Source organism: Triticum aestivum, chromosome 6B (genome assembly GCF_018294505.1).
Source record: "Triticum aestivum cultivar Chinese Spring chromosome 6B, IWGSC CS RefSeq v2.1, whole genome shotgun sequence".
In the NCBI taxonomy this organism is placed as follows: domain Eukaryota; kingdom Viridiplantae; phylum Streptophyta; class Magnoliopsida; order Poales; family Poaceae; genus Triticum; species Triticum aestivum.
The window spans coordinates 322,735,014-322,759,184 of NC_057810.1; the positions used below are offsets into that span (position 1 = coordinate 322,735,014).

Genomic DNA, 24,171 nt, shown 5'->3' on the forward strand with positions numbered 1-24,171 from the left:
CCGGAGGCGGTTGGAAGGGGGCGGCTACAGTGCGGGAGCGCACTGTAGGGCGCTCTAGAGCGCCCAAATGGCTGGCATGGCCATTTTCTATGCATGTGGTCACGGCCAAAGGTGTCTGGTAGCTCTAGGAGGGAGTAAAGAAGTAGGAGATGGCCTTGGATGCCCTGGGTGGCCAGTAGGAGGAGAGAGAGGTAGAAGAAGAGGGAGAAATGGGATGTCCAAAGAGAGAAAGTGGGGTTTTACCCATCCAAGAATTGCGCTGTGGGTTTGCCATTGTTACTGGGGGTGAAAGGGGACTAGGAGGGGTTGTGGTAAAAAGTGGAGCTCATGCAGATTAGTGGAAGAGCCCCAAACAGGGTTTTTAGTAAACATGCAGAAGGTGTTTGATATGGTTTTGGGGTACTTGCACTAATTTACTTCTTGTGGCACTTGGCAGGGGTGTTTGTCATGACAAAATGATAGGGAAAAAGGAAGATGAGCTCATTTGGAAGAGTTTGCTAATGAAACTTTGGCAAACCCTAGAAATTAGCAGAAATGAACTTGTGTAGATCTAGTTGAGAAAATCACTTCTCCTTGATGCACCACTTGGTGTAGTGGACTCATTTGGTCATGTGAACATGCTTACAAAAGTTGGGTTCAAGGAGAGAAAGTTGGTAGTACAAACTTGTTCAAATATGATTCTGGTCAGAGAGGGTTTTGGGGCATTTTGGTGAACCAAAGTGACTTTAATTGACATGAGGCTTTGCAAGGTGATCACAATATGCATTTGTGACTTGCTGGATTTTCCTTGGATGTTTTTGAAAATATTTCCTGTAGAAATATTTCAAATCCTTGAAATGGGCAGAAATGGTTTTGGGAGGTTTTGTCCAATATTTTGAACATGACCATGTGTTGAAACTCGTATATATGGAAAATATATGTCCACTGAGTTTCCCTGATTTTTGTCAAATATTTTTGAAACAATAAAATAATTTTTCCCTATTAAAGACCATTTCTGGCCTTAAGAAAAAGCTTTTAAATAAAATAGGAAAATAGCTTTTAAAATTATATTTTTGTGGTTTATGGGAGTCCTATATCTAATAGGTCTCAAATAATCTTTTTGAAATATTTTTCATACCCCAAATCAAGTACTTGCAGTGCAAACCTCAATTTAGGGGTTTTTGGAAAACTATTTTTTGAAAATACTATTTGGCCAAATTATTTTTTGTAAGAAAATACTATATTGCTCTATACACATGGCATGATCATTGGGCAGAAGTTTGGGGCAAGGAGATGAAGTATATAAGGTGGAGTTGTGTTGACTTTAAAGAGCACTTAAAAAGAATCACAGAGAGAAAACCAACTCCAAATAAAAGCCAGCTAATGCAAAAGTTTTTGTTGGTCCAAATTTTCATGCTTTAATAATGCAAATGAAATGTTACAAAATACAGGGTGTGACAATGCGGCCGGATGAATGCAAAATTTCTAAAACTCGGCGCACCCAATGGGTTGTTGATTCATTCTCTCCTTGCACACAAGCTACCAGATCTACAATGGACATAGGTTGCTTGCATGTAGCTTTGAAATTTGCTATGAACTTGGCCTTCAACTCATCCCATGAATTGATCGAGTTAGCAGGTAGGCTCTTCAACCAGGTGCGAGCCGTTCCTTCTAGCATCATGGTGAAGTACTTTGCACACGCAGCTTCATCCACATCTAGCATCTCCATTGCTCTCAACCCACGCCTCAGGGGGCTGATCAGTGGTATAATTAGGCACCTTGCGTGGCCCTTTGAAATCCTTGGGCAACCGCACATTACAGAGAGCCGGGATGAGACACGACACTCCCCAAGAGCTGAAGGCAAGCCCTGTCCCTCGCTCTACTGACAACGCTGGCTGAACCGGGGCGGGTTGATGACGACCCGCGTGTTGCGCTGCTAATGCGGCCTCCCTTCGCGCTCTGCCATTATCCACCACATCCTGAGCATTCAAACCGCCGTTCGCCGGATTAGGCCCTCGAGGGGCAACATGACGCCGTGCACTGCTTGATACGGCCCGTTCGTCTATGCGCCTGCTATAACTCTTGCTCGGACGAGGGGTTGAATGTATCGTGTCTCGGCTGTAAGAATAAGCCTGTTGCTGTACCACGGCGGTTTGAAGAAGATCTCTGGCTCGTCGTGTTTCAACCGCCGCGAGTGAGTCGCCCTCCATCGGAATCGCTGCCAAACGCGATGCTGCCGCAATCATGTTGTCTAAAGGACTGGAAAAGTGACCCGGTGGTGTTGCTACATATTGCGGCGGGTTGTCCGTCCATCGAGGTGGGTCCATCGTCCGTGGCTGATCCGGCGCTGCCCCAGGTGCTTCGGTCTGGTTTACTCCTGCTGGATTGCTAGGCCCAGCTCCTGGTGTACTGAAGAGATTCAGACCCTCATAAATTTGTGGCAGTCAAGACCGGTACTTCCTTCTCATAACGTCGTTTGATGCGTTCTGATCCAACATAAGCCGGTAATTCTGTGCCTAGATCAGTTGTGACTAGGCATCTAAAGCGGCCCGCTCTTCATCCATCCTGGCCTCCTCAGCCGCCAAGACTGCTTTGGCCTGAGTTATCTGATCCCTTAACTTCGTGACATCTGCATTATGCTGAACTTGAGTCTCTGGAGTCACCGCTGTGGTCAACAATGTTGTCAAATCGTCCAGTAAACCGGTAAGAACTTGAGCCGGCCGGCGTGCGGGGCCTCCTGCCGCGACTGCCGATCCAGAGACCATTGCTGTTGTAGATGAAGATTGCACGGTGGGCTGCGTACTGGCCATGAAGATCGCAACCCGGTTTGGCAGTTCAAGGGGACCCGGAATACTGTCGCCATCGGAGTATCCCTCAAACCGGCCATCGTGCAGTTGGTATAGCGACTCGGTTTCGCCTGTGGACGATTCACCATCTGAGTAGACGGCTATCTCACCATCGGACACCGGTTCAGATTCCGCTCCATGGATGAATCCTACAACGCACGCTTCATGGCAGGCTAAACCCGGGCAGGACTTGCATGCTGAGCCTCGACGAGGTCGGTGGAGATGTCCGGCTCAGGGCCCGGTTCGCCGATCTTGCCAATGAAAACGTGAATTCCACCAAAGGGGACCCGGTACCCGTACTCAATTGAGTCGGCCTCGGGGCCCCATCCTGCGTCGTCGATGTAGAGCTTGCCGCGATGACTCTTGGTCATCCGGCCAACCACGTACCCCTTGAGTCCTTCAAAGCTGCCCTTCAAGAACTCGAAACCATCATGTGATAGCCCCACGGTGGGCGCCAACTGTCGTGGAAATATCACGTCAGATGTCCTAGTGGAAGGACTTAGTCGTGGAGCCATCGCAACGAGATTAGCCTGAAGGGGTTAAACCGGACAAGGGACATGAGAGTTTATACTAGTTTGGCCCCTTCGATGAAGGTAAAAGCCTACGTCTAGTTGTGATGGAATTATTGGGGTTTCGATGACCAGGGAGCAAATACGCTTTGTCTGTGTCTCGAGTTGTTGTCTGTTGTCCCTGAACCGCCACCGGGTCATCCCTTTATATACACAGGTTGACGCCCGGCCAGTTTACAGAGTCCCGAGGCCGACTCATACAAGTGTTCGGCTCGATCTCTCCTTTTCCCTATCTTACAATACAAGTTATACAACTATGACGGTTTACCACTATGGGCCCTAATCTGCCTCTGGGCTTTGGGCCTCTAAGCTTTATTAGTAAAACATCATCTTCTTGTCTTCACGGGCTTTAGTATAGTTGAGTGTGAACCGGCCCCTCCTGGGCGGTTTACACTCAGTAGTTATATCCTCAACACAGTAGGACATGTTTACACACCTCTGATTCATCCCCGATGAATCAGACCTGACTCAACTCTAAGCAGTAGTAGGCATGACAAACAAGCATGAATGAGTAGGCACATCAGGGCTCAAACAACTCCTACTCATGCTAGTGGGTTTCATCTATTTACTATGGCAATGACAGGTCATGCAGACGATAAAGGGGTTCAACTACCGCAGCAACTAACAAATAAATCGTTGTTGTCCTAATGCAGTAAAAGAGAGCAAGAGCGAGAGAGTGGGATTGTATCTGAATGAACAAGGGGGTTTTGCTTGCCTGGCACTTCTGAAGAAAGTATATATCTTCATCGGTGTCATCGATCTCATCGTCGGTATCACGTTTATCGAGAGGGGACAAATACCGGCATCACAGAAGGAAACACAATCAATGCAATGCACAATATGATGCATGATCATGACATGTCAATATGCTGTGATTTGAGCTAATGCAGCTAGCAACAGATTAAATGGAGTTGGTTTGAATCCAAGATTCAAATTCAAACTCCATATGTGGATATTCAAATGCCATTCATATGATTTGTCCTAAACAGCAGCTATAAGTTGTTCTAACATGCATGTAAATGGTACAGATGGATAGATTGGATTTTTTTGATCATTTTTCATATATAATTTATTTCATTTGGAGTTATGGTTGAATTTCTATGAATTTTTGAAGTTTGTAGCATTTTCTGGAATTTTCAGATATTTCTAAAATAGAAATAATCCAGAAAAGGGGTTTATTGCGTCAGCACTGCGTCATGGTGATGTCAGCAGGTCAACTAGGCAGCTCCAGGTCAAACCTGACCAGTGGGGTCCACTGGTCAGTGATACAGTGCTGCCCAGGGTCAATGACTTGTGGTTCCGGTCAACGGCCACGTCAGTGAGGTCAACGCCGACGGGTGGGGCCACTGTCATTAACCTAAACTAGACAGAAGTTTAAGCTGCGGTTAGTTAAGGGCGTGGGCCCATATGTCAGTGAGAGCGAGGGCTAATTAGCAGGGTGATTAGTCCCTAATGATGGTGCCACACCATCACGTCGGACACCAGCCGGCGGCGACCACAGGACACGGCGGGGCACGCCGGACTTGCGCTAGAGGCGTCGGCTTAGCGCGCTGGGGGCACCAGGGAGTAGCCCTTGATCTTGCGCATCCAGAGGGCCTAGTGGGAGGTAGCGGGGTCACCAGAATCGTGCCCGGCGACGAGCTATGGCAACGGCCGGAGCTCGGATGTCGACGAAACTGACGACGCAGCGCGCGGAGAGGCTAGCAGTTAGTACCTACGGGTTCTTCGCGTGCGCACGAGGCCAACGGACATATGCGCAGGACCAAATGGTCACCGGAAGGACGCCGGCGTCGAGCTCGTGCGGCGGAGCGTCTTGGCTCCGGTAGAGGAGGAAGCGATTGACCGCGGGAAGAGGGGGAAAATGCTCGGGGGCTCACTGCGGTGCCGTAGGGATGGCCAGCATGCTCGGGGAAGCTCGGACGGCGGTGAGTCGACGAAGGAGATCCGGCCGACGATGAAGAAGAGGTCGGGGACGGTGCTCTGGGGCTCTTCCGGCCACGTGAGCTGACGGAGAGGACGAGGGTGGCACGGCGGAGCTCGGGGCTGGTCCATGGGTCTAGTGCTGGCCGGTGGCTGCGGTGGTGACGAACGGCGGCGACGAACCCATTCGGGTGAGTGAGAGAGAGAGATCCAGGGGAGAGGGTGAGGACGGGGGAGAGTGAGAGGGGTCCGGGGGGTAGCGTGGCAACGTTGGAGGCGTCCAGGGCGTCGGGGACGCAGGCAGCCAGGTAGGAGGTGGCACGGGCGTGTGTGTGCGTGTGGAGAGCACGCGCTTTGCCTACTGGCTCGGGGAGGAAGATGACAAGGGGCGCCAGGTGGGCTGGGCCAGCGAGCTGGGCCGGCTGCAGGTAGGTGGCCCGGGTGGGTTTTGTGCCCTTTTTCTATTTTCCTTTTGTTTTCTATTTTACAACTTTGTTTTTGATTTAGTAAAAACACCAAATCATTTCTATAAATCCTGAAATTAATTATGGGCAATAACTGAATTATCTCAGAGGCCCTTAGCTATTTTCAGAATTGTTGGAGCATTTAATAATATTTATAGCAATTAAATGCCCCAATTCAAATACTTTATGACTTAAATTCAGTGCCCAAATTGTTCATAAGAAAATGTTCATTATTTTTGGTATGGATCAAAACCATTGCCAAAAATATTAAACATAAAATAAGAGCATTTTGGATTCTTGAATGCAACTTATTTAAGCTGGACCTATTTGGATTTCAAAGTGCTAGAGTTTGATTACCCCCATTTCAAATTTCCGTGAAGTTAAACATGATGCAAGCATTATGCAACACCAGGCAGAACCAGAAGCTAGGGATGTGACATCGTGTTCTCAATGACCGTGAGCTTCTGGTGGCTCTACATCAAAAGCAGGACAGACATCATGACTGGCTGAAGCGTCAGATGCAAAGTTCCTTGGTGGATATCAATCGCACTCGCAACTTGGCCACCAAGAACTCATTTGTAGCACATGAAGCCTATCGGCGGTCCTGGAAGAGTCTCACCTTGCTCTGCGCTGAAGATGATCTTCGCGCGGATGGCTTCACTGAGAGTTTCAAGTTTGACTCTAGGCCTCCTCAAAATGCAAGTTGGGTCGCACACCCTCCATTGAAGATTCTGAGTGCTCATCTTCGGCTGCAACTGTTGTTGCGAGAGTCGTCGATGAATAAGATGACGCCACTTATCCAGCTTTAACTTCACTGCATCACGATGCTGCGCCAGGCCCGTCTGCACCACCAAACTCCAATGTCGACCCTGCTCCATCCTCTACTCCAGCTGGGAACGAGTAGAGACTCTATGTCTTCAAACCATTTTGGTCATTACTGACAAAAGGGGGAGAAGCATATGAGTTGATAGTCTTCAAGCGGGTCCATATGGGTGGTTGCTTAATTTTTGCTAAGTTCTTACAACTCACGTTCTGAAACTTTTGGCTTTTGAGTTGTAACACTTAAACTCGATGGTCGTCTGCTACTCTTGCTTCCACTTTGTGATGCGATGATAAACTCTGCATGAAGTCATACTGCAGATGTCCATTTTCCATTATACATATCATTATCTTCATTACCTTTTTATATGCATGACGAATTGTCTTCACACTTTGAAGATGGCCTCCACAAAGCAAAACCTGCCATGTGCATTTGCATTCAAAAGCAAGCTACTTATATGCACATCTTCAGGGGGGGCTATTTTTATGTATGAAGACAATGCTCACAAAACTGAACTTTCGCATACAGTTTTCCCTGTTAAAAACTTCAACCAGTTTGTCATCAATCACCAAAAAGGGGGAGATTGTAAGTGCATCTAGTGCCACCCCTAGTTGGTTTTGGAGTATTGACGAGAAACGTGGTCGAGGGACTAATGTGTTTGTGAGAGTTGCAGGATAACACAGGTAGTAGTCCCTCATTGATTCGGTTTACCTACCAGAGATGACCCCTAAAAATGTGTGAAGACATTGAAGACAATGGTGGTTCGTGAAGACATTCACGACGAAGATTATGACACGTGAATATATTCACTTGAAGACTATGGAGTGCGAAGACATAGTTGTTTCGTAGTTTCCTTTCTTCTTTATTGAGTCATAGGAACCACCGTACTGTTAAGTGGGGTCCAAGTGAACAAAGTCAGAGTGACTGAAGTGATGCTCAACCAAATCCTATGTCTTCGAGTGAAGACAATGAGAGCAAACCTTATCCAGAGCTGGATGAGTCAGCTTTGCTTGTAGCCCAAGCCAAGCTGCCACGTGTGTTTGAAATCTGACCGTTGGGCACGTGTCAGTTCCTTAGTGACCCAGGGTCATTTGGGACAAATCAGGTCGGGTTGCCTCCTTGCTATAAATAGCCCACCCCCTACATCATAAATTGGAGGCTACTCAAAGTTAGTGCACAACTTTTGTCGTTTGAGAGCAACCCACCTCCAAAGCATTTGAGAGAGAGATCCTTGCGAGGACAAAGCCCAAAACACCCAGAGCCAAAGAGTGTTAGGCATCACTAAGTCTTTCTGTCTGCGTGATCCGAAAACTTATTACACTTGAGGACTGTGAATCCTCCAGCCGGTTAGGCGTCGCGTTCTAAGCATCCAAGAGTCATTGTGGATTGCCGGTGAACGAAGTCTGTGAAGGTTTGGAAGTCTACCTCGAAGACTTACCAGAGTGATTGGGCGAGGACTGGGTGTCCTTAGCTCAAGGGAAATAAGGTGAAGACACAGTCTTCTGAGTTCAATCTTAGCCTCCCTAACCAGACATACAGTTGTCACAACAACTGGAACTGGTCTACCAAATCCTTATCTTCACCAAGCAACTGGTTCTATCCCGTACTCTCCTTACTTTACAGTTTGTCTTCGTGAAGTCATTGCTTGCCTGCCTGATTCGTTTGACATCATTATGTGAAGACTTACATCTGTTTAGCTTCGTACTATCTTCCATATTGATCATGTCTACCTAGTTGCAGATAGTCTTCATGCTTTTACTATATGTATGCTTGACTAATGCTTGCCTAGTGTAGTCTTCATTCCGCTGCTTACTATATAGGTTTAGTTTACCTGTTTGTCTTCAAAGCAACTGTGTTTTGAAGACTTTCATAAAAATCGCCTATTCACCCCCCCTCTAGTCAATAACTAGCACTATCAGTCTTCACAAGAGTTGACCACTGGGGATAGATACCATCAGCTAGGTAATATCCCTTGTTGTAATGGTGGCCATTGATCTCAAAGTTGACCTATGGGGAGTGACCTTCTGCGAGCCTTGCAAACACTAGAGAACGTTGAAGTACGATGATATCATTGTAAGAACAAGCCATGCCCAAGAAAGAATGCCATAGATCTTGTGAAGCCACCGCCTCAAGTATGAAAGAGGCACCTTTCACATGCCCCTTGTACTGCCCCTGCCAAGCTAATAGACAGTACTTTCACTTCCAGTGCATACAATCTATACTACCAAGCATGCTCGGAAAGCCCCTATCGGCATTAATCGCCAACAACCTCTCTGTATCAGCGGCAGTTGGCTCTCTCGGGTACTCAAGGTCGAACACTGCCACCACGGCCTTGCAAAAACTATATATTGAGAGGAGACATGTGGACTCACTCATACGAACATACTCATCCACAAGATTACCAGGAATTCCATATGCAAGCATGCAGATAGCCGTAGTGCATTTCTGGTAAGAAGAGAAGCCAAGCTTGCCAAGGGCATCCTCTTTGCACTCAAAGTATGGGGCATATCCTACCACTCCCTCCCGAATATGAATGAACACATGTCTCCCCATTTAGAATCGGCGACGAAATTGATGCGGTTTGAAGAGTGTGGCATTCTCGAAGTAATCGGCATGGAGAAGGGTATGGCCTTTCTCCCTACGCGGTTCAAGGCCGGAGCATGGCCGGGGATTGATCCCCCAACCGAGGCCGCTTCCTACTAATGTGGTCATGGGCGACCAATACATCCACCACAAACTCTTCATGATCCAAGGATGAATCATCCGATGAGCAAATGAAGTTGTGAAAGAAATACTCATCCCCGCTATCCATTGTACCTTGTGAGCAAAGCGTCGAACACCTTGCGGTCGTGGTGGAGACGCGGCCGGAAAGAGCACGTCGAGCTCCCCTCACAGGCAACAAAGCAAGGTTGGGGTCGGTGCTGGTCATTGGCGCCCTACGGCAATGCAGCGTCCACCGGAAGTTGTAAGGGTCGACGGGCGACTCTGGCGGCCGTAGCTTCTCTCCCACTGGCAACAAGGAAACACGAACACTGGCAAAAGCTTTCCAGAACGCAAGCATGGGACGGTTATGGCATGGCGTGGTCGTGGTTTGGACGGCCTTGGTGGAAGGCGACGCGGCCGGGAAGGGGGGTGGCGGCAGCGATGGCGGGGGCGGAGGGCAGAGGGAAGGCAGTGGAAGAGAAAAGGGGCGTTTGTGCCAGCGACGGGTAGGCCAGGGGAGGACAAGGGCACACGCCCCGCGCGTCCGTTTCGATCCAAACGTGGCGATCCAAACTCGGCCCATGTTGGATCGGGAATGGGTCGAAAGCGGACCAAATATAGACGCTGGTCCGTTTGCTCCCACGCATTGGGTCGTGTTTTCTGTCCGTTTACCCCTATACTGATGCGGCCGGACCATTTGGGGTCATGCATTGAAGTTGCCCTAAGCTACTCCATCAACAACGGTTGTTCTGATGCGTTGGTCATATGGGACCTTAGCACGACGACTCCCCGACTATCTACAAAAATAAGATTTGTCCGGCTGCGGCGAGGGGCGATGACAGCGGTGCGCCTTCGACTCGCTTCGGTGCTGATAGTCGTCGCTAGGCGGTCTACGGATGTGGATGCAATTTTTATTATTTATACTTTTTGTTGTACTACGATGATTGAAGATGAAAAGATCAAAAGTTTTTTTCCAAAAAGAAAGGATAACGGTTCCTTGGAGCATGTGGTACCTGGAATAGTAAAGCCTTAACCATCTATGCATTGACCAACGAAGTACATGTAGTCAAACATGAGATTTACATGCCAGAACTTAGAACATAAACTTGGAACGACCAGAACTTCCACTCATGGAAAAAAACAATTATTTGCTCTCAAAAGTAGACCAAGTATATCCATAGCTAATATAATTCAATTACGTTTCAGTCATAAAGCTTAAACAGTACTACCAACAGAGAATCAGATAAGCGGCCTCGCATGCGCTGACGAACAAATCTGCAACTTGATGCCAAACAAGTATCGAAATCCCACTATTTAAATACCCTAGGACAATCAACGGTATATTACATAGCAATCAGCATCCTTTGTTCTCCGGCCAGTTTGAACCATGATGGAGCAGTGTTATACCCCCACTAAATCTGTCTATGACTGCTTCAAAGACATGGCTCTGGCGCGAAGGTTGAGAAATATCCCCCTTCATGAAACAAAAAGATGACCACATAAGAGCAAGCCTTTTCAGTTGGGAAAGAAGCTACCAAAGGCAAAAGAACATTACCAGCAACATGCAACAAAGCTGTGGACAATCACCCGAAACTGCAAAGGCACGTACTGATGGTTTATCCAACCAACTACTGGCCAAAACTGTGCATTGAGAGGATCTATTGTAACGACAAATTGTAAGGCAAGTAGCAATACTGAGAGCAAATTACATACCATCCAAGCAGACAATTGCACTGACAAATATTGTTTCTTCACCCTAGTCTTCACCTCCTTCAAAGGCCTCTCTGCATTCCGACTTGTCAATAACCCATGAGTAGCTGTGGAGTAGACCTCCCCCCAAAAAATAATACGTAGTGGAGTAGACTAACCAGACAAAATATCTATAGATTCAGTACTTCCATTCGATTTAAAGGCAACCATCTTACTGGAACACACAACACTATTACATGATTCAGGCAACTGGTAGGATTAAACTGATTCCCCCAGTTTACAGATATCTCGGTCACACAGAGATATAAGTGATTGGTCTTTGGACCCTAGATCTATATGACCTCCAATATTAAGGGGAGTATGTTTAATAAGGTTTGCTGTATGTTTCAAACGTCATGACTAGAAGGAGGAAAGAAACTCAAAGGGATATTCTGGACCAACAAGCTGAGAAAAGTACAGAAAAGCCTGGTTCTTATGTTTTGTTCAGTAAACGGTTTCCTAAACTCTACTATGCTAATACCTCCTGCTATATCAAAGTAACATACTCGAAAGATGGCAAGTAAAATTTCAAATCATCATTGGCAGTTGGCATGGTATGATGCCAAGGGAACTCTTCCGATTGGTACAAAATCAAACTATTTGACACTTACAGACTTACTCTCAACAACATATCCATAATAGAATAAGAAGAGTAAATTGTTCCAGGGAGAGGAAGTGATCTGCTCCAGCAACACCTGAAAATAGTATGAAACATCTCAAAGCATTCTGACATACCATCAAGTATAGATTGTCCACCAGTGCTTGTTTGACTTCAATCATGATGTGGGAAAATTTGCTGGCAACAGATATCATAGACTAACTAAGTTGCTGATGCTTTACTAGTATGGTAAATTCACACTTTTTTTGCGGGAACCTAAGTCAAACCTTTGCAATACCAGGATGTACTGTGCTTCACTTATATGTGCACTATCATTGGCAGCAGAACTTTTTATACATGGCCACCACAAGAAAGAAGTGAACAATGGTGTTGATTATAAGAGCATCTACAACCGGACTGAGCTAATTTGACCCCCTATACTTCCGCGGACGCGTCAGAAAAGAAAGAATAAACAAAGAGAGAAAGTGGAACGTGGTGGGCCAAATCCAGCGTGGTGGACTGCCCGGACACGCCTGAGCGCCCTCATATCCTCCCCGCATATGGGCTGGATATGAGGGTTCGTGGACAACCCGGACACATGAGGACAATTTGAGGGGTCCGGTTGGGTGACTTTTTTCCTTCTCTCTCATGACCGGGCTGTCTCCCCGGACATATAGGGGGAAAGTTGGGGGTCCGGTTGCAGATGCTCTAAGATGGTCAAAGTTATACCTTCTTAGCTACAGTTTTGGTATCCTTCTTCCCTTTAAAGATATAATCCAACACTTTATGCAGGAAATGCCCAAATGGGCCACCATATGCAAACCCAAATATCTGCAGCAAAAAATCAGCACACTGTTACATTAGAACACGCAAATGCATGCAAGAAAGCATCATAAACAACACAAGGGAAGCATATAACACAAATGGACATCTACAATTATGTTCTTACAAGTTAGCAACATCAGAGAGGATAAATTTTGTTGACAATTTGTGCAGTACTATCTGAAGTGCATCAGATGTCAATATCTTTGGTCCATTAGAGAAGTAACAGGTGAAACACAGGGTTCAAATCAATGTTCTTGTCTAATCTAAAGTCTTAGAAGCGTCAGTCTTCAATTTCATCTACTTTAATATGACACAACTACACAACTTGCTGTGAGTTTAGGTTATGATGCCTCATGAAATCCAATAACATAGTATTAGTCAAGACAATAGACGAAATAGAGAAGCCCTCTGCCCAAAAGCCAAGGACAAGATATCTTTAACAGATTTCCACAGATAGTGTGGATGCATACTGTCCTTAACACAACTGTACATTATGCCATACATTCCTCTTTGACGCAATTGTATATCACACCATAACAATTCACCAACATATATATGAACAAGTGAAGCATAACAAGGCAACGGGAAGTAGCTCTACGTCAGAGAAGCAAGTAAGAACCAAAACAAAGATAATGTGAATCATCATTCTGAGATGAGGTCAGATGTGACAAATCTGTACAGGATACCTAGCCACCAATAAGTCTGCAATGAGCACTAGCAACTAATGTTCCCACTAATTTCTATGTGTGGCACTCAAATCACACAAGAATAACAACCAACGCGGCACATCGCATCCACTGTGTTGAGTATCGTGATTAATTAGGAAACATAGGATAGACTAGGAATTATTCCATCTCGTCTTGTACTCCAAGTTGATCATGTACTCCTATATATATGCCCATGAGGCTCAAGCAATACAACAATGCATTACACCAATCCCTCTTTCTAACATGGTATCAGCCACAAGTTATTAGACCTAGCCACCGCACGCTTCTGCAACGCGCCGCCCCTGGGGAGGTCGATCTCCATGACCTCCACTGGGGGCCGCGCGACCCATAGCAAGGTTCGTCCGCTGATTCTTGATGGGCTGGCCTGGTGAGTTTTTCCGATCTCTTGATAAGGTTTTCTCTCTGCCGGTCGTTTTCGCAGGTATTTTCTTTTTTGGTTCACCGATCATACATCGGATTATGTCGCCCACTGCCGCCGTCGACCCCCGCGCGCCTCTACTCCGATATCGGCGCGACCCCCCGGCGGCCTCGCGCGTCATGCCGGCCTGTCATGGCCGTCGTCAGTTGCTCGTCGGTCTACACCGGCCGTCGCCGCCTCTACTCCGACATCGGTGCAACCACCCGGCCTCTTCTCCGACCCGACGGCCTCGCGCGACGCAGCGGCCTTCACGGCTGTCCTTCGCGTGTCAGCCCGCTGGTCGCTTTGTGCCTGCCGTCGCCGCCCTGCTCCGAACGGACTCCTGCATCACCTACCGTCTCCTCCGCCGCCGTATGGCCGTCTCATGCATGGCGCTGTGTTCGCCGCTCGGGCCTCGGTGTTGTGCTGCTCGCTCGGGCTTAACCGCTCGGGCGCCAGGCGCTATCCGCTCGTCCGTACGCCGTTCCCCAACGGCCGTCGTCGCCTAGGTCTGCTCGACCACCTCGCTTCACTGTCCGCGCCGCCATCATCATCACCGAGCAGCGTCCCCAACCGCGTGTGCAGTCGGATTGATCACCCGCAAGCCCGCGATCCGCTCCATCCGCGTCACGCCACCGACCTGATCAGTCGCCCCGACCCCCCTTGCTTGAGCAACCTCGTTGGTTTTCACTCCAGCCACAACTCCCGCGGTGCATCGACCATTACGACTACGGGGGGATGTCAGTCGGCTTACCTTGGGATTCTTCTCCAGTCTCACCGTCTGTGTCGCTACCGTTGTGACTGCGGGGGGGATGTTGAGTATCGTGATTAATTAGGAAACATAGGATAGACTAGGAATCATCTTGTACTCCAAGTTGACCATGTACTCCTATATATATGCCCATGAGGCTCAAGCAATACAACAATGCATTACACCAATCCCTCTCTATTCCTTCTAATACACTGATCCAAATTGCCTCAGACCTACAACGAGCTCTGAAGTGTGAAATCATGGGCTACGTAACGTCAAGTCATTGTTCATTTGAATCCCAAGAAACATTGTTCCAATTATACATCACTTATGGAGTACTCCCACTCACATGGTCCTCCTACAACTAAAGCCTCTACCCTACTAAGAGGATGAAACGCAACTCCATGTACAGAATCAATCTAGTATCCACAAACATGAGGACGCCTCACATCTACACCAGCAATAATCAAGAAAAAGAAACAAGAAATCGTTCAGCAACCTCACCATCTTGAGCAGGAGGCGGCGCTTCTCAATCTTCTGATATCCAGAGAGCTTCTGCGCCACGGAGTCACTGACGCCTGCGAGGCACCCTGCAGTGATCATCTGCACTAGCCAACTTAACCCAGGCTTAGAAAATTCCTCAAACCAATCAATCAAATCCAGTGAAAACTGCAACAGAAGGCGAAGACCTTGGTGCGGAGTGGGTGGCGCTGCAGCTGGAGCAGGTACTGCCTCCAGGCCCTGCGAGCCAACGAGTCCCCTCCCCCTGTTCCTCCCCCAGCTCCTCCACTTCCTCCTGCCATGGCAGCTGGTGTCGGGCTATGGGCCGCTTAGATCTATCTACGTAGAACCTATTCATCGAGGGCACACTTTGTATGCTCGCGCCGAGATGCGATTTTTTTAGAAGAAGATGCGAATTCATTTAGTCCTTTTATTTTTGGTGAATACGCTTAGCAGTGTATCATTTTTATCTTTATCTTTATTTTTACCTAATAATAAAGAGAATTGGGTTTCTGCCGTACGGCGTCGCGCGCGATTTTGCATAAAAGCCCCTAGATTTATAAAAATTAACCCGCAGTCCTCGGTATAAGTCAGCACGAACCGGTATGCATGAGAGAAAAGAAAAATAATAATAGCCCAGCCTCCTCGATCCCATCTCGAGCCCAGCCTGCCGCCACCTCCTGCCCCACGCCGCCGCCGCGCGTCGGCGACCCCGCTGCCGCCACCTCCAGCCCGCCCCGCCCCGCGCCGCCCGCCCCTGCCGCCGCGGCCACCTCCAGCCAGCCCCGCGGCGGGCTCTCCCTCACCTCTCTATCCCAGCCGCCAGGAGGCGACCGACCCCGGCGATGCTCCATCCGGTGCCGGGACGCCCGCCGGTCGGCGCCGGCGAGCACAGCACCAGGAACCACCGTTAAGCCTCAGATCCCCCTCTCCTCCACGCTCCCGAGCTCGTCACTGTGCGCCGCCCGGGAGGGCTCGCGTTCGATGCAGAAAGGCAGCGGACGGAGCTTGCAGGGCCCGGATCCGTACGTGGCGATTTTGGGGAGGAGGAGGGGTGTCGCTGGTGACGCGGAGGAAGGCCGGAGCGCGCTTCCCGCTCGGCTCCATGGCGGCTCCTGGACAGAAATCCATGGCGGCTCCTGGACAGAAAGGAGATAGGGAGGTGAGGGAGAAAGGGACAGTGATGAGCTCCAGACAGAAAAGGTTAGGCACCTGGTATAAGCTTATCATTTCTTTAATCTTTCAACTCTAACGCTTAAATTGTTTGTCCTGATGTGTTTTCAGAATCTCATACTGCAAAAGATTGATGGTCAGATCAAGTGTATTAATGAAATGTGCAACATGATGTCTCTTGATCTTAAGAAGACATTATATGAAGTTCATCCCAGCTTTGTTGAATTGGAAAGAATCAAATCCATGAGTGTAAGTGATAGCACACTTGATAGGCTTGCAGGAAAAGTTCATGCACTAAATCAAGAAAAGAAACAGAGGCTTCGGAAGGTCCTGGTGTTTGCTGTTCATGTTAGTCATTTAACAAAAGTATAGGTCCGTGTGTATCTTGAACGTATTCACCTTAGTCTATATGTTTTACTATTGACCTCCAGTATGGGCCTGTCATTGTGTTTGAGTAGTTGCCTGATAATATGATTCAGCTTAGCAAATCATATCATGATCTATTTTTCTGAACTGTCGAATATGTTGTCTTGCTTGTCACTCTTATGGTTCAATGTACCTGTACATTTAATAAAAGCAGGAGCATGCATCTATCTTACTTCAATGCTTTCACCTTGGCATATATTGTTTTACTATTTGACCTCCAGTAAGGCAGTCATTGAATTTGAGACTTTTTATAATGCGATTCAGCTTAGCAAAGCATATCATGAATGTTTGTAAACCTTTTGTAGTTCGACTTATTTGGTTTATGCCATTCCATTATGATTTACATACACTATACATGACATGGTTTGCCATCCTAATTCAGTTTTATTCCTGACCAGTGTATGGTTTACTGACTTGTGCACTTTAGCATGCTTACCTTTCAACTTCTGCTAAATATTGTTCCATATTTCTTTGTATCAAAGATCCACACTGTTGAAATTTGCATTATCTATTGCAGCTACAAGATCTTGGAGGCACACTCATTGAGTTATGGAGTCTAACGGACACACCATTAGATGAACAGAAATGCTTTGATCATGTTACTTCTTTGATTTCAGTCTCACAAAATACAGTGATGCCTCAAGGATGCCTTGCACATGACCTTATTAAGAAGGTTACAGTTGATTCTTGATTGTCTATTTATTTAATTATTTTCTTTGTATTTTCATCAAGCTAATTTCTTTAAATTATACTAATTGTCATGTGAAATTCCTTCCCCCCGTTGTTTAGGTAGAGGTTGAGGTCAAGAGACTGAAGCATTCGAAAGCTAGCAAAATGAAAGAGCTTGTCTTAAAGAAAATGATTGACCTTGAAGAAATCTACAGAAGTGTTCACATGTATATTGACAGCGATCATGAGTGGTAGATTCTCACTGAACTTATTGATTCTGGTTCACTTCTTTCCCATGATTTTCATCCTGAAGATAGATAACTAAAGTTATTATATACAGTTTTGTTTTCATTAAGAACTACACGATGCATGATTTGACTGGTGCTCCTTGGTTATATAACGTTGTTGTTTCTGTCTCATCTTAAAATTCTGTGAATTTCTTAGTCAAATGCAATGGTAGGTTCTGCAACTGTCTTTCAACTTTGTGCCTTCTAAGTATCAGCTTGACTATTTAGGCAGATCAATTTGGATAAAAAATTGAATAAGCTCTTATGGAAACTAAAATGAAAAAATATTACAAGTCATTGCGTCTCTCCTTTAGAGGACGATTGCGCATTCATGCTCTAGGATTTTTTTACTGAGCTCAAGGTTGTGAACTATTTATTTCCATTTCTTTGGTAGTGATATTTGGTTAAACTGGAGATCCTAGCTATAGAACATCAGCGGTGTAAAGTATATGTATTGCTGCTCAGAGGTTCTGTAGATACATCTTTACTGATTTTTCATCTTTATCATGTATGCTTCAATTTTCTTGCATGCCAAATAAACATAAGTTCATGTTTTATTGTTTAGTTGTCTCATGTTCGCTCTTCATTATTCTATATCAAAGTGATGTCGTTCAATGCGTTTGTCCCTTGCTGATGTAGAAATTGATTTCCATGAAGCATGCCCTCAAGGTGCAACAATATCATTCTTCCTGGTGTTGCATTAAATATACCTCTTATTTGTTAAAAAAATCCTTTGGATTTGGGATTAGTATATTAGGTAGACATCTTTTGGTTAACAACAGATTTGAGTGCAGGGTAGAATTCTTGGTTGATTCTAGAATTTCATTGTAGATTAGCTGGCAGATTAGAACGTCTTTGGCAAGTTCTTTGTTGGTTAGGTCAAGCTCCCTTAGCACTGGACCCAGCAGACGCGTGTGCGTGTGCAGATCTCACATGCATCTACTGCACCACTTGTTGTTGGATGGCAGTGTGGTATCCAAGCGTGTGGAAGGCCTATCCGCCACCATGGGGGCGCAACTCAGCTCCGAGGAGAACAGTTCCAAGGCCCAACTAACAGGCTACCACAATTCCCCTAGACCACTCGCGGACTGTAATTGAATTGCTTTATTGATCTATCTATCAATTAATCATAGGCTACAATTAACCAGTTGTGACGCCCCCGATTCAACCGTACACTAATCATACACGCAAACGTGTACGATCAAGATCAGGGACTCACGGGAAGATATCACAACATAACTCTACAAATAAAATAAGTCATACAAGCATCATAATACAAGTCAGGGGCATCGAGGGCTCGAATACAAGTGCTCGATCATAGACGAGTCAGCGGAAGCAACAATATCTGAGTACAGACATAAGTTAAACAAGTTGCCATAAGATGGCTAGCACAAACTGGGATACAGATCGAAAGAGGCGCAAGCCTCCTGCCTGGGATCCTCCTAAACTACTCTTGGTCGTCGTCAGCGGCCTGCACGTAGTAGTAGGCACCTCCAGTGTAGTAAGAGTCGTCGTCGACGGTGGCGTTTGGCTCCTGGGCTCCAGCATCTGGTTGCGACAACCAGGTAGAAGGGAAAGAGGGAAAAGAGGGAGAAAAGCAACCGTGAGTACTCATCCAAAGTACTCGCAAGCAAGGAACTACACTACATATGCATGGGTATATGTGTAAAGGGCCATATTGGTGGACTGAACTGCAGAATGCCAGAATAAGAGGGGGATAGCTAATCTTGTCGAAGACTACGCTTCTGGCAGCCTCCGTCTTGCAGCATGTAGAAGAGAGTAGACTGAAGTCCTCCAAGTAGCATCTCCAAGTAGCATAGCATAGCATAATCCTACCCGGCGATCCTCCCCTCGTCGCCCTGTTAGAGAGTGATCACCGGGTTGTATCTGGCACTTGGAAGGGTGTGTTTTATTAAGTATCCGGTTCTAGTTGTCATAAGGTCAAGGTACAACTCCAAGTCGTCCTGTAACCGAAGATCACGGCTATCCGAATAGATTAACTTCCCTACAGGGGTGCACCACATAACCCAACACGCTCGATCCCATTTGGCCGGACACACTTTCCTGGGTCATGCCCGGCCTCGGAAGATCAACACGTCGCAGCCCCACCTAGGCCTAACAGAGAGGTCAGCACGCCGATCTAACTCCTATGGCGCAGGGGTCTGGGCCCATCGCCCATTGCACACCTGCACGTTGCGTGGGCGGCCGAAAGCAGAACTAGCCCCTTAATACAAGAGCAGGCTTACGTTCCAATCTGGCGCGCGCCGCTCAGTCGCTGACGTCTAGAAGGCTTCGGCTGATACCACAATGTCGAGTGCCCATATCTCTCCTACGTAGTTGGTTAGTGCATATAGACCAAATGGCCAGACTCAGATCAAATACCAAGATCTCGTTAAGCGTGTTATTATGAAGCAACCGCGGACGCCGACCAGGGCCAGGCCCACCTCTCGCCTAGGTGGTCTCAACCTGCCCTGTCGCTCCGCCACAAAGATCCACACAGAGGGCCGTCGGGACAAAGGTCCTTTCAGCCCCCAATCCGTGAATCACTCGCGGGTACTCTTCGAGCGGACCTGACTTTAGTCACCATCTGTATTATGTATATATGTATAGTATATACCCGTGATCACCTCCCAAGTGATCACGGACCAATAGTATAGCAAGGCAGACTGACAAGAATGTAGGGCCAATGGTGATAAACTAGCATCCTATACTAAGCATATAGGATTGCGGGTAAGGTATCAATGACTGTAGCAACAATGACAGACTATGCAACAGAATAGGAGTAACCAAACAGTAACATGCTACACTACTCTAATGCAAGCAATATAGAGAAGAATAGGTGATATCTCGTGATCAAGGGGGGGGGGCTTGCCTGGTTGCTCTGGCAAGAAGGAGGGGTCGTCAACTCCGTAGTCGAACTGGGGGGTCGTCGACAGCCTCGGGGTCTACCGGAAAGAAGTAACGGAGGGGGAATACAATAAATAACAGAGCAATCAAAGTATCACAAAGCGTAGCATGACAATACGCGGTGCTAGAGGTGACCTAACACAGTAGGAGGCGATACGGGTAAAGGGGGGAAACATCCGGGAAAGTATCCCCGGTGTTTCGCGTTTTCGGACAGATGAACCGGAGGGGGAAAGCAGCGTGTTCACTATGCTAGGGACGCGTGGCGGACGGACGGGCTGCGTATTCGGATTCGCCTCGTCGTTCTGAGCAACTTTCATGTAGAAAACATTTTCATCTGTGCTACGGCTTATTTTATATTAATTTTAAAAGATTTAAATCATTTTTAGAATTTACTTAATTATTTTAAACCAACATTATCCACAATAGTGTATGCTGACGTCAGCAGTCAACAGAGCGTTGACTGGGTCAAACTGACGTGGGGTCCCGCATGTCATTGACTGATTAGTTAACTAACAGTTAATTAGATTAATTACTGATTAGATTGATCTAATTATGATTAATTAAGTTAATAATTCTTTAATTAACTAATTAATTAATATTTTTATTATTGTTATTATTAATATTATTAATATTCCTTTTTTTAAACGTTCTGGGCGTGGGGCCCATCTGTCATAGGCCCGAGGGGCCATAGTGGGTTCGGTGTTAGCGGGCGCCTGGAGCGGGCGCTGGGCACCCGCCCAGGTCGACTGGGAGGGAACGGCGCTGGGCGCCGGCGGCCACAGCGACGAGCGACAGCAGCGGCACAGGGGGCCAAGGCTGCGCGTCGGCGGGCCGCGGCAAGGCCACCGCGGGACGGAAACGGCAGCGGGCGGCGCGTGCGCGCACGCACACGGCGGGGAGCAGCAGCAGGCAGAGCATCGCCGGCGGGCACGGTCGTGGGTGCGTTCCAGGGCGTCGGGGCGCACGCGGCAGGGTAACGGCGAGCAGGCTGGGCGCGGTCACGGTCGCGGTGACCGAGCCCACTGGCCGGAGACCGGACGGCGCGTATGGCGACCTATGATGGTGAATAGAGGAGGGGGAGAGGGAGAGTAGCCACGGGAGCTCACCCCGGAGCTGTTGGCGTGCTCAGACGCGTCGGGGGCGACCAGATCAGTGTGCAGATCGAGCGGCGACGCAGGCGACGTGGTCGGAGGGGATGGATCGAGGGTGACGGCTCCGGAGCGCTCCGGCTTGACCTGGTTCACGCCGACAACGTAGACGAGGTGGGGTGGCGCCTGGACTTGAGGGGCGGAGGGGCGAAGGCGGTAGGTGGCGGTTCCTCGGGCGCGGGCACGCCGGTGAGGTGGAGCTCCACCGCGGCAAGGGGGTCGGGCGCGGGGTGCTTGGTGAAGCTGGAGAACGGGAGAGGATGGGGTCTCGGTCAAGAGGAGCGGGGTTCGTGCGGGAGGAGTGGGGGGTTCGTGCGGGGCAACGGGGATGATCCCGATCCAGATCTGGATCGATGGGGAAGTGGGGGTGGTTGCCCTAGGGTTCGATCGGGGTGGGGAATAAGGGAGGGCAACCTGGGTCACGTGGACTGGCCTGACAGGGAGTGGCTAGCTGGGCCAAGGCCCAGTAGATCAGTTCTTTTGTTTTTCATTTTATCTTTTCCTTTTTATTTATTTTCTTTTCTGTTTTCTCTTTGTTTCCTATTGTTTTAGTTTTTGTAAAATATATACTTGGCTTCTAATTTAGTATTTCAATTTAGCCACTGTCACAAAAAGTCTAGTCCCCAAATAATTTAGTTTGATATTTTATTAATTACTAAAGGCATTTAAATAATTAGGTTTTATACTACTTAAACCATTTTAGTGCAGTTAAGCATTTCATAAAAGTTTGGTTTCACTACCATAATCACCTATGCATTATCTGGCATGGCCCGAACATTTTAGTTTCATTGTTTGAAAACTTTTGTTGTTTGCCTGATTTTTAATTTGGATTCGAATCGGTTTCAAACTAACGCGAGATTAGCAATAGTAATTGAGGTGACGTGGCATGATTAGCAGAGGGTTACTGTAGCTTAATTATCCGGGTGTCACAATTCTCCTCCACTACAAGAAATCTCGTCCTGAGATTTAAGCGGTGGGGCAAGGGGGGAAGGTGCTGGTAGCGAAAAACCTAATGAGCCTTCTCGGTTTTGGCTGCCCTTTTGAAGAGGTTGATCCCTTTCGTTGATGTCTTCATTTCTCTGCTTCAAGTCACCATGATCAAGTCGTCATCTTTTCTTCGGGATCTCCATCGTCCTACGAACGTGACCATGGGGGAAAACTCCGGAAGAACGCATCTCCACAAAGTTGGGCATCTGACGGTGAACTCAATGGGAAATACACAAGGTACCCCACGAGTCGTATTTCAATGAATTTGTTGAGTGCAATATACGATGGTACCAAAGTTTCAAACGGATAGGCAATCATTTGATGACTAGGCATAAGCTGGAATGGGGATTTGAATAATGAGACTAACAAGTGTTTGATTCCAAGATGAAATAATGGTATAGAATTTAGCTCGTGAATCACATACGAAGCTAGGTGCAAAGGATACATTAGAATCCGGGTTGTAAAGGAGAGTCAGGTTTCGATCCTGGGACCTGTGGGTTATGGGGCCACCATGTGGGTTGAAAGTAGGAAGGGTGGTGACATCTTGCACAGCCGCGACAGGGAGGCATGTCAGTGAATAGCTTGCCAGCTATGCCAGCAACAATGTCGGTACCAAGGACGGGGAACAAAGAGAGCAATTTTCATGCTTGTTGAACGAGGCGAACCAATTGGCAAAGTTCTCACCCATCGGTGGTTACCGGAATGTCATCAACAATAGTAACACGGTCTTACTGACAAGGTCGTACACCAGGGTGTTTACATAGGCAGCGAATCATTACTGCTTAGATCATATAAACCACGAGAAAGGTTAAACAATACAAAGGAAAGGAAAAAGTGATCATCAGGTTAAACAAAACAATGGAGAGGAAAATGCGTTTAAACACATATTTCAGGGGTATATCCTTCCCAAGGACAAGCAGAGCATGATATTCCCGGCAAGATAGGAGGTAGAAAACCATTTAGGTAAGGGGAGAGAAATTTCATGACATTACCCAAACAACAGTGTTTGAATAATTGATAAAGAAAATTTAGCATTGTGCTTCAAATGTTCTTGTTGATGATAGGAGTACCACATACATGCTTCGAGGTAGCATTGGCAAGGTCCTCAGACAAAGGTCAGACTTTGGATACACGAAGGATTCATCAGGAACAACTTATAGAATAAGTCTTACAATTTCCTCATGGAAGAATGGATAACCTTGTTGAAAAGGAAACTATAACAATAGGGCCTCCGACCAGGTGTGCTAGGCATGTTATCACCTTACTGGGTTATATAAAGATCAATGGTATGACTCTTGGGAAATGTTCCAACCATCATATCTGACAAGTTTCAAATCTGATTGGTGTCAGGACACCTCAGACTTAGTATGCCTGAGAAGAAGAGGTGCAACACAATTGAAGAGACGTCATTATATGATTCTTGGGAAATGAACTATGGAAGCGAGTTCCGAAACAAGAGTTCATCATTAAGCCAAGGAGAGGAGGAGGAGATGGCTGATGAACTAAACGACAACTCACCGAGATTTCCACAATTATGTGAACAAGGAGATAACATTTGTTAGATCAAATGATATAATGAAGTATGCTCGAGGAAAACATACACAATTAAACATTGGTTGAAAGGTGCACCCGAAATATGGGTTGGGTTGCACGACCAATGTCAGAATGACGATTCAATAGTCAATAGTCTAAGAATGAATGGCCGACCATTAGCTTCAAAGCAA

At 47.1% G+C, this 24,171-nt stretch overlaps 2 protein-coding genes across 5 annotated transcripts; one reads left to right on the plus strand and one right to left on the minus strand.

Moving 5' to 3' along the window:
• Nucleotides 1-10,432: 10,432 nt before the first annotated feature.
• Nucleotides 10,433-15,337, minus strand: LOC123137077 (peroxisomal membrane protein PMP22). 2 transcript variants are annotated; one of them, XM_044556645.1, is made up of 7 exons: nt 15,039-15,337; nt 14,854-14,952; nt 12,378-12,479; nt 11,670-11,745; nt 11,015-11,085; nt 10,857-10,894; nt 10,433-10,775 (listed from the first exon to the last, which is right to left on the minus strand). In XM_044556645.1, the coding sequence occupies exons 1-7, from the start codon at nt 15,150-15,152 to the stop codon at nt 10,724-10,726; spliced, it is 552 nt and encodes a 183-aa protein (XP_044412580.1). In that variant the 5' UTR covers nt 15,153-15,337; the 3' UTR covers nt 10,433-10,723. The 2 variants fall into 2 exon arrangements, with proteins under 2 accessions (XP_044412580.1, XP_044412579.1); XM_044556644.1 differs by having other exon boundaries at nt 10,857-10,942; nt 15,039-15,336.
• Nucleotides 15,338-15,463: 126 nt separating this feature from the next.
• On the plus strand, nt 15,464-18,545 carry LOC123137078 (65-kDa microtubule-associated protein 1). 3 transcript variants are annotated; one of them, XM_044556646.1, is made up of 5 exons: nt 15,464-16,053; nt 16,135-16,371; nt 16,967-17,122; nt 17,239-17,369; nt 17,800-18,545. In XM_044556646.1, exons 2-5 carry the CDS (start codon nt 16,183-16,185, stop codon nt 17,825-17,827), a joined length of 504 nt encoding a protein of 167 aa, XP_044412581.1. In that variant the 5' UTR covers nt 15,464-16,053; nt 16,135-16,182; the 3' UTR covers nt 17,828-18,545. The 3 variants fall into 3 exon arrangements, 2 of the variants coding, with proteins under 2 accessions (XP_044412581.1, XP_044412582.1); XM_044556647.1 differs by having other exon boundaries at nt 15,468-16,053; nt 16,135-16,272; XR_006467725.1 differs by lacking the exon at nt 17,800-18,545 and having other exon boundaries at nt 15,467-16,053; nt 16,135-16,395; nt 17,239-17,537.
• The last annotated feature ends 5,626 nt before the right edge of the window (nt 18,546-24,171 follow it).

Excerpts from the sequence above, each read along its gene's own strand:
- LOC123137078 (XM_044556646.1), top strand. The coding sequence starts at position 16,183 with ATGTGCAACATGATGTCTCTTGATCTTAAGAAGACATTATATGAAGTT. Across the intron at positions 16,372-16,966 it reads TCCTGGTGTTTGCTGTTCAT|CTACAAGATCTTGGAGGCAC; the intron begins GTTAGTCATTTA and ends TATCTATTGCAG. Across the intron at positions 17,123-17,238 it reads CACATGACCTTATTAAGAAG|GTAGAGGTTGAGGTCAAGAG; the intron begins GTTACAGTTGAT and ends CCCGTTGTTTAG.
- LOC123137077 (XM_044556644.1), bottom strand. The coding sequence starts at position 15,152 with ATGGCAGGAGGAAGTGGAGGAGCTGGGGGAGGAACAGGGGGAGGGGAC. Across the intron at positions 14,953-15,038 it reads GCCACCCACTCCGCACCAAG|ATGATCACTGCAGGGTGCCT; the intron begins GTCTTCGCCTTC and ends TGGCTAGTGCAG. Across the intron at positions 12,480-14,853 it reads GCCGCCTCCTGCTCAAGATG|ATATTTGGGTTTGCATATGG; the intron begins GTGAGGTTGCTG and ends TTTTTGCTGCAG.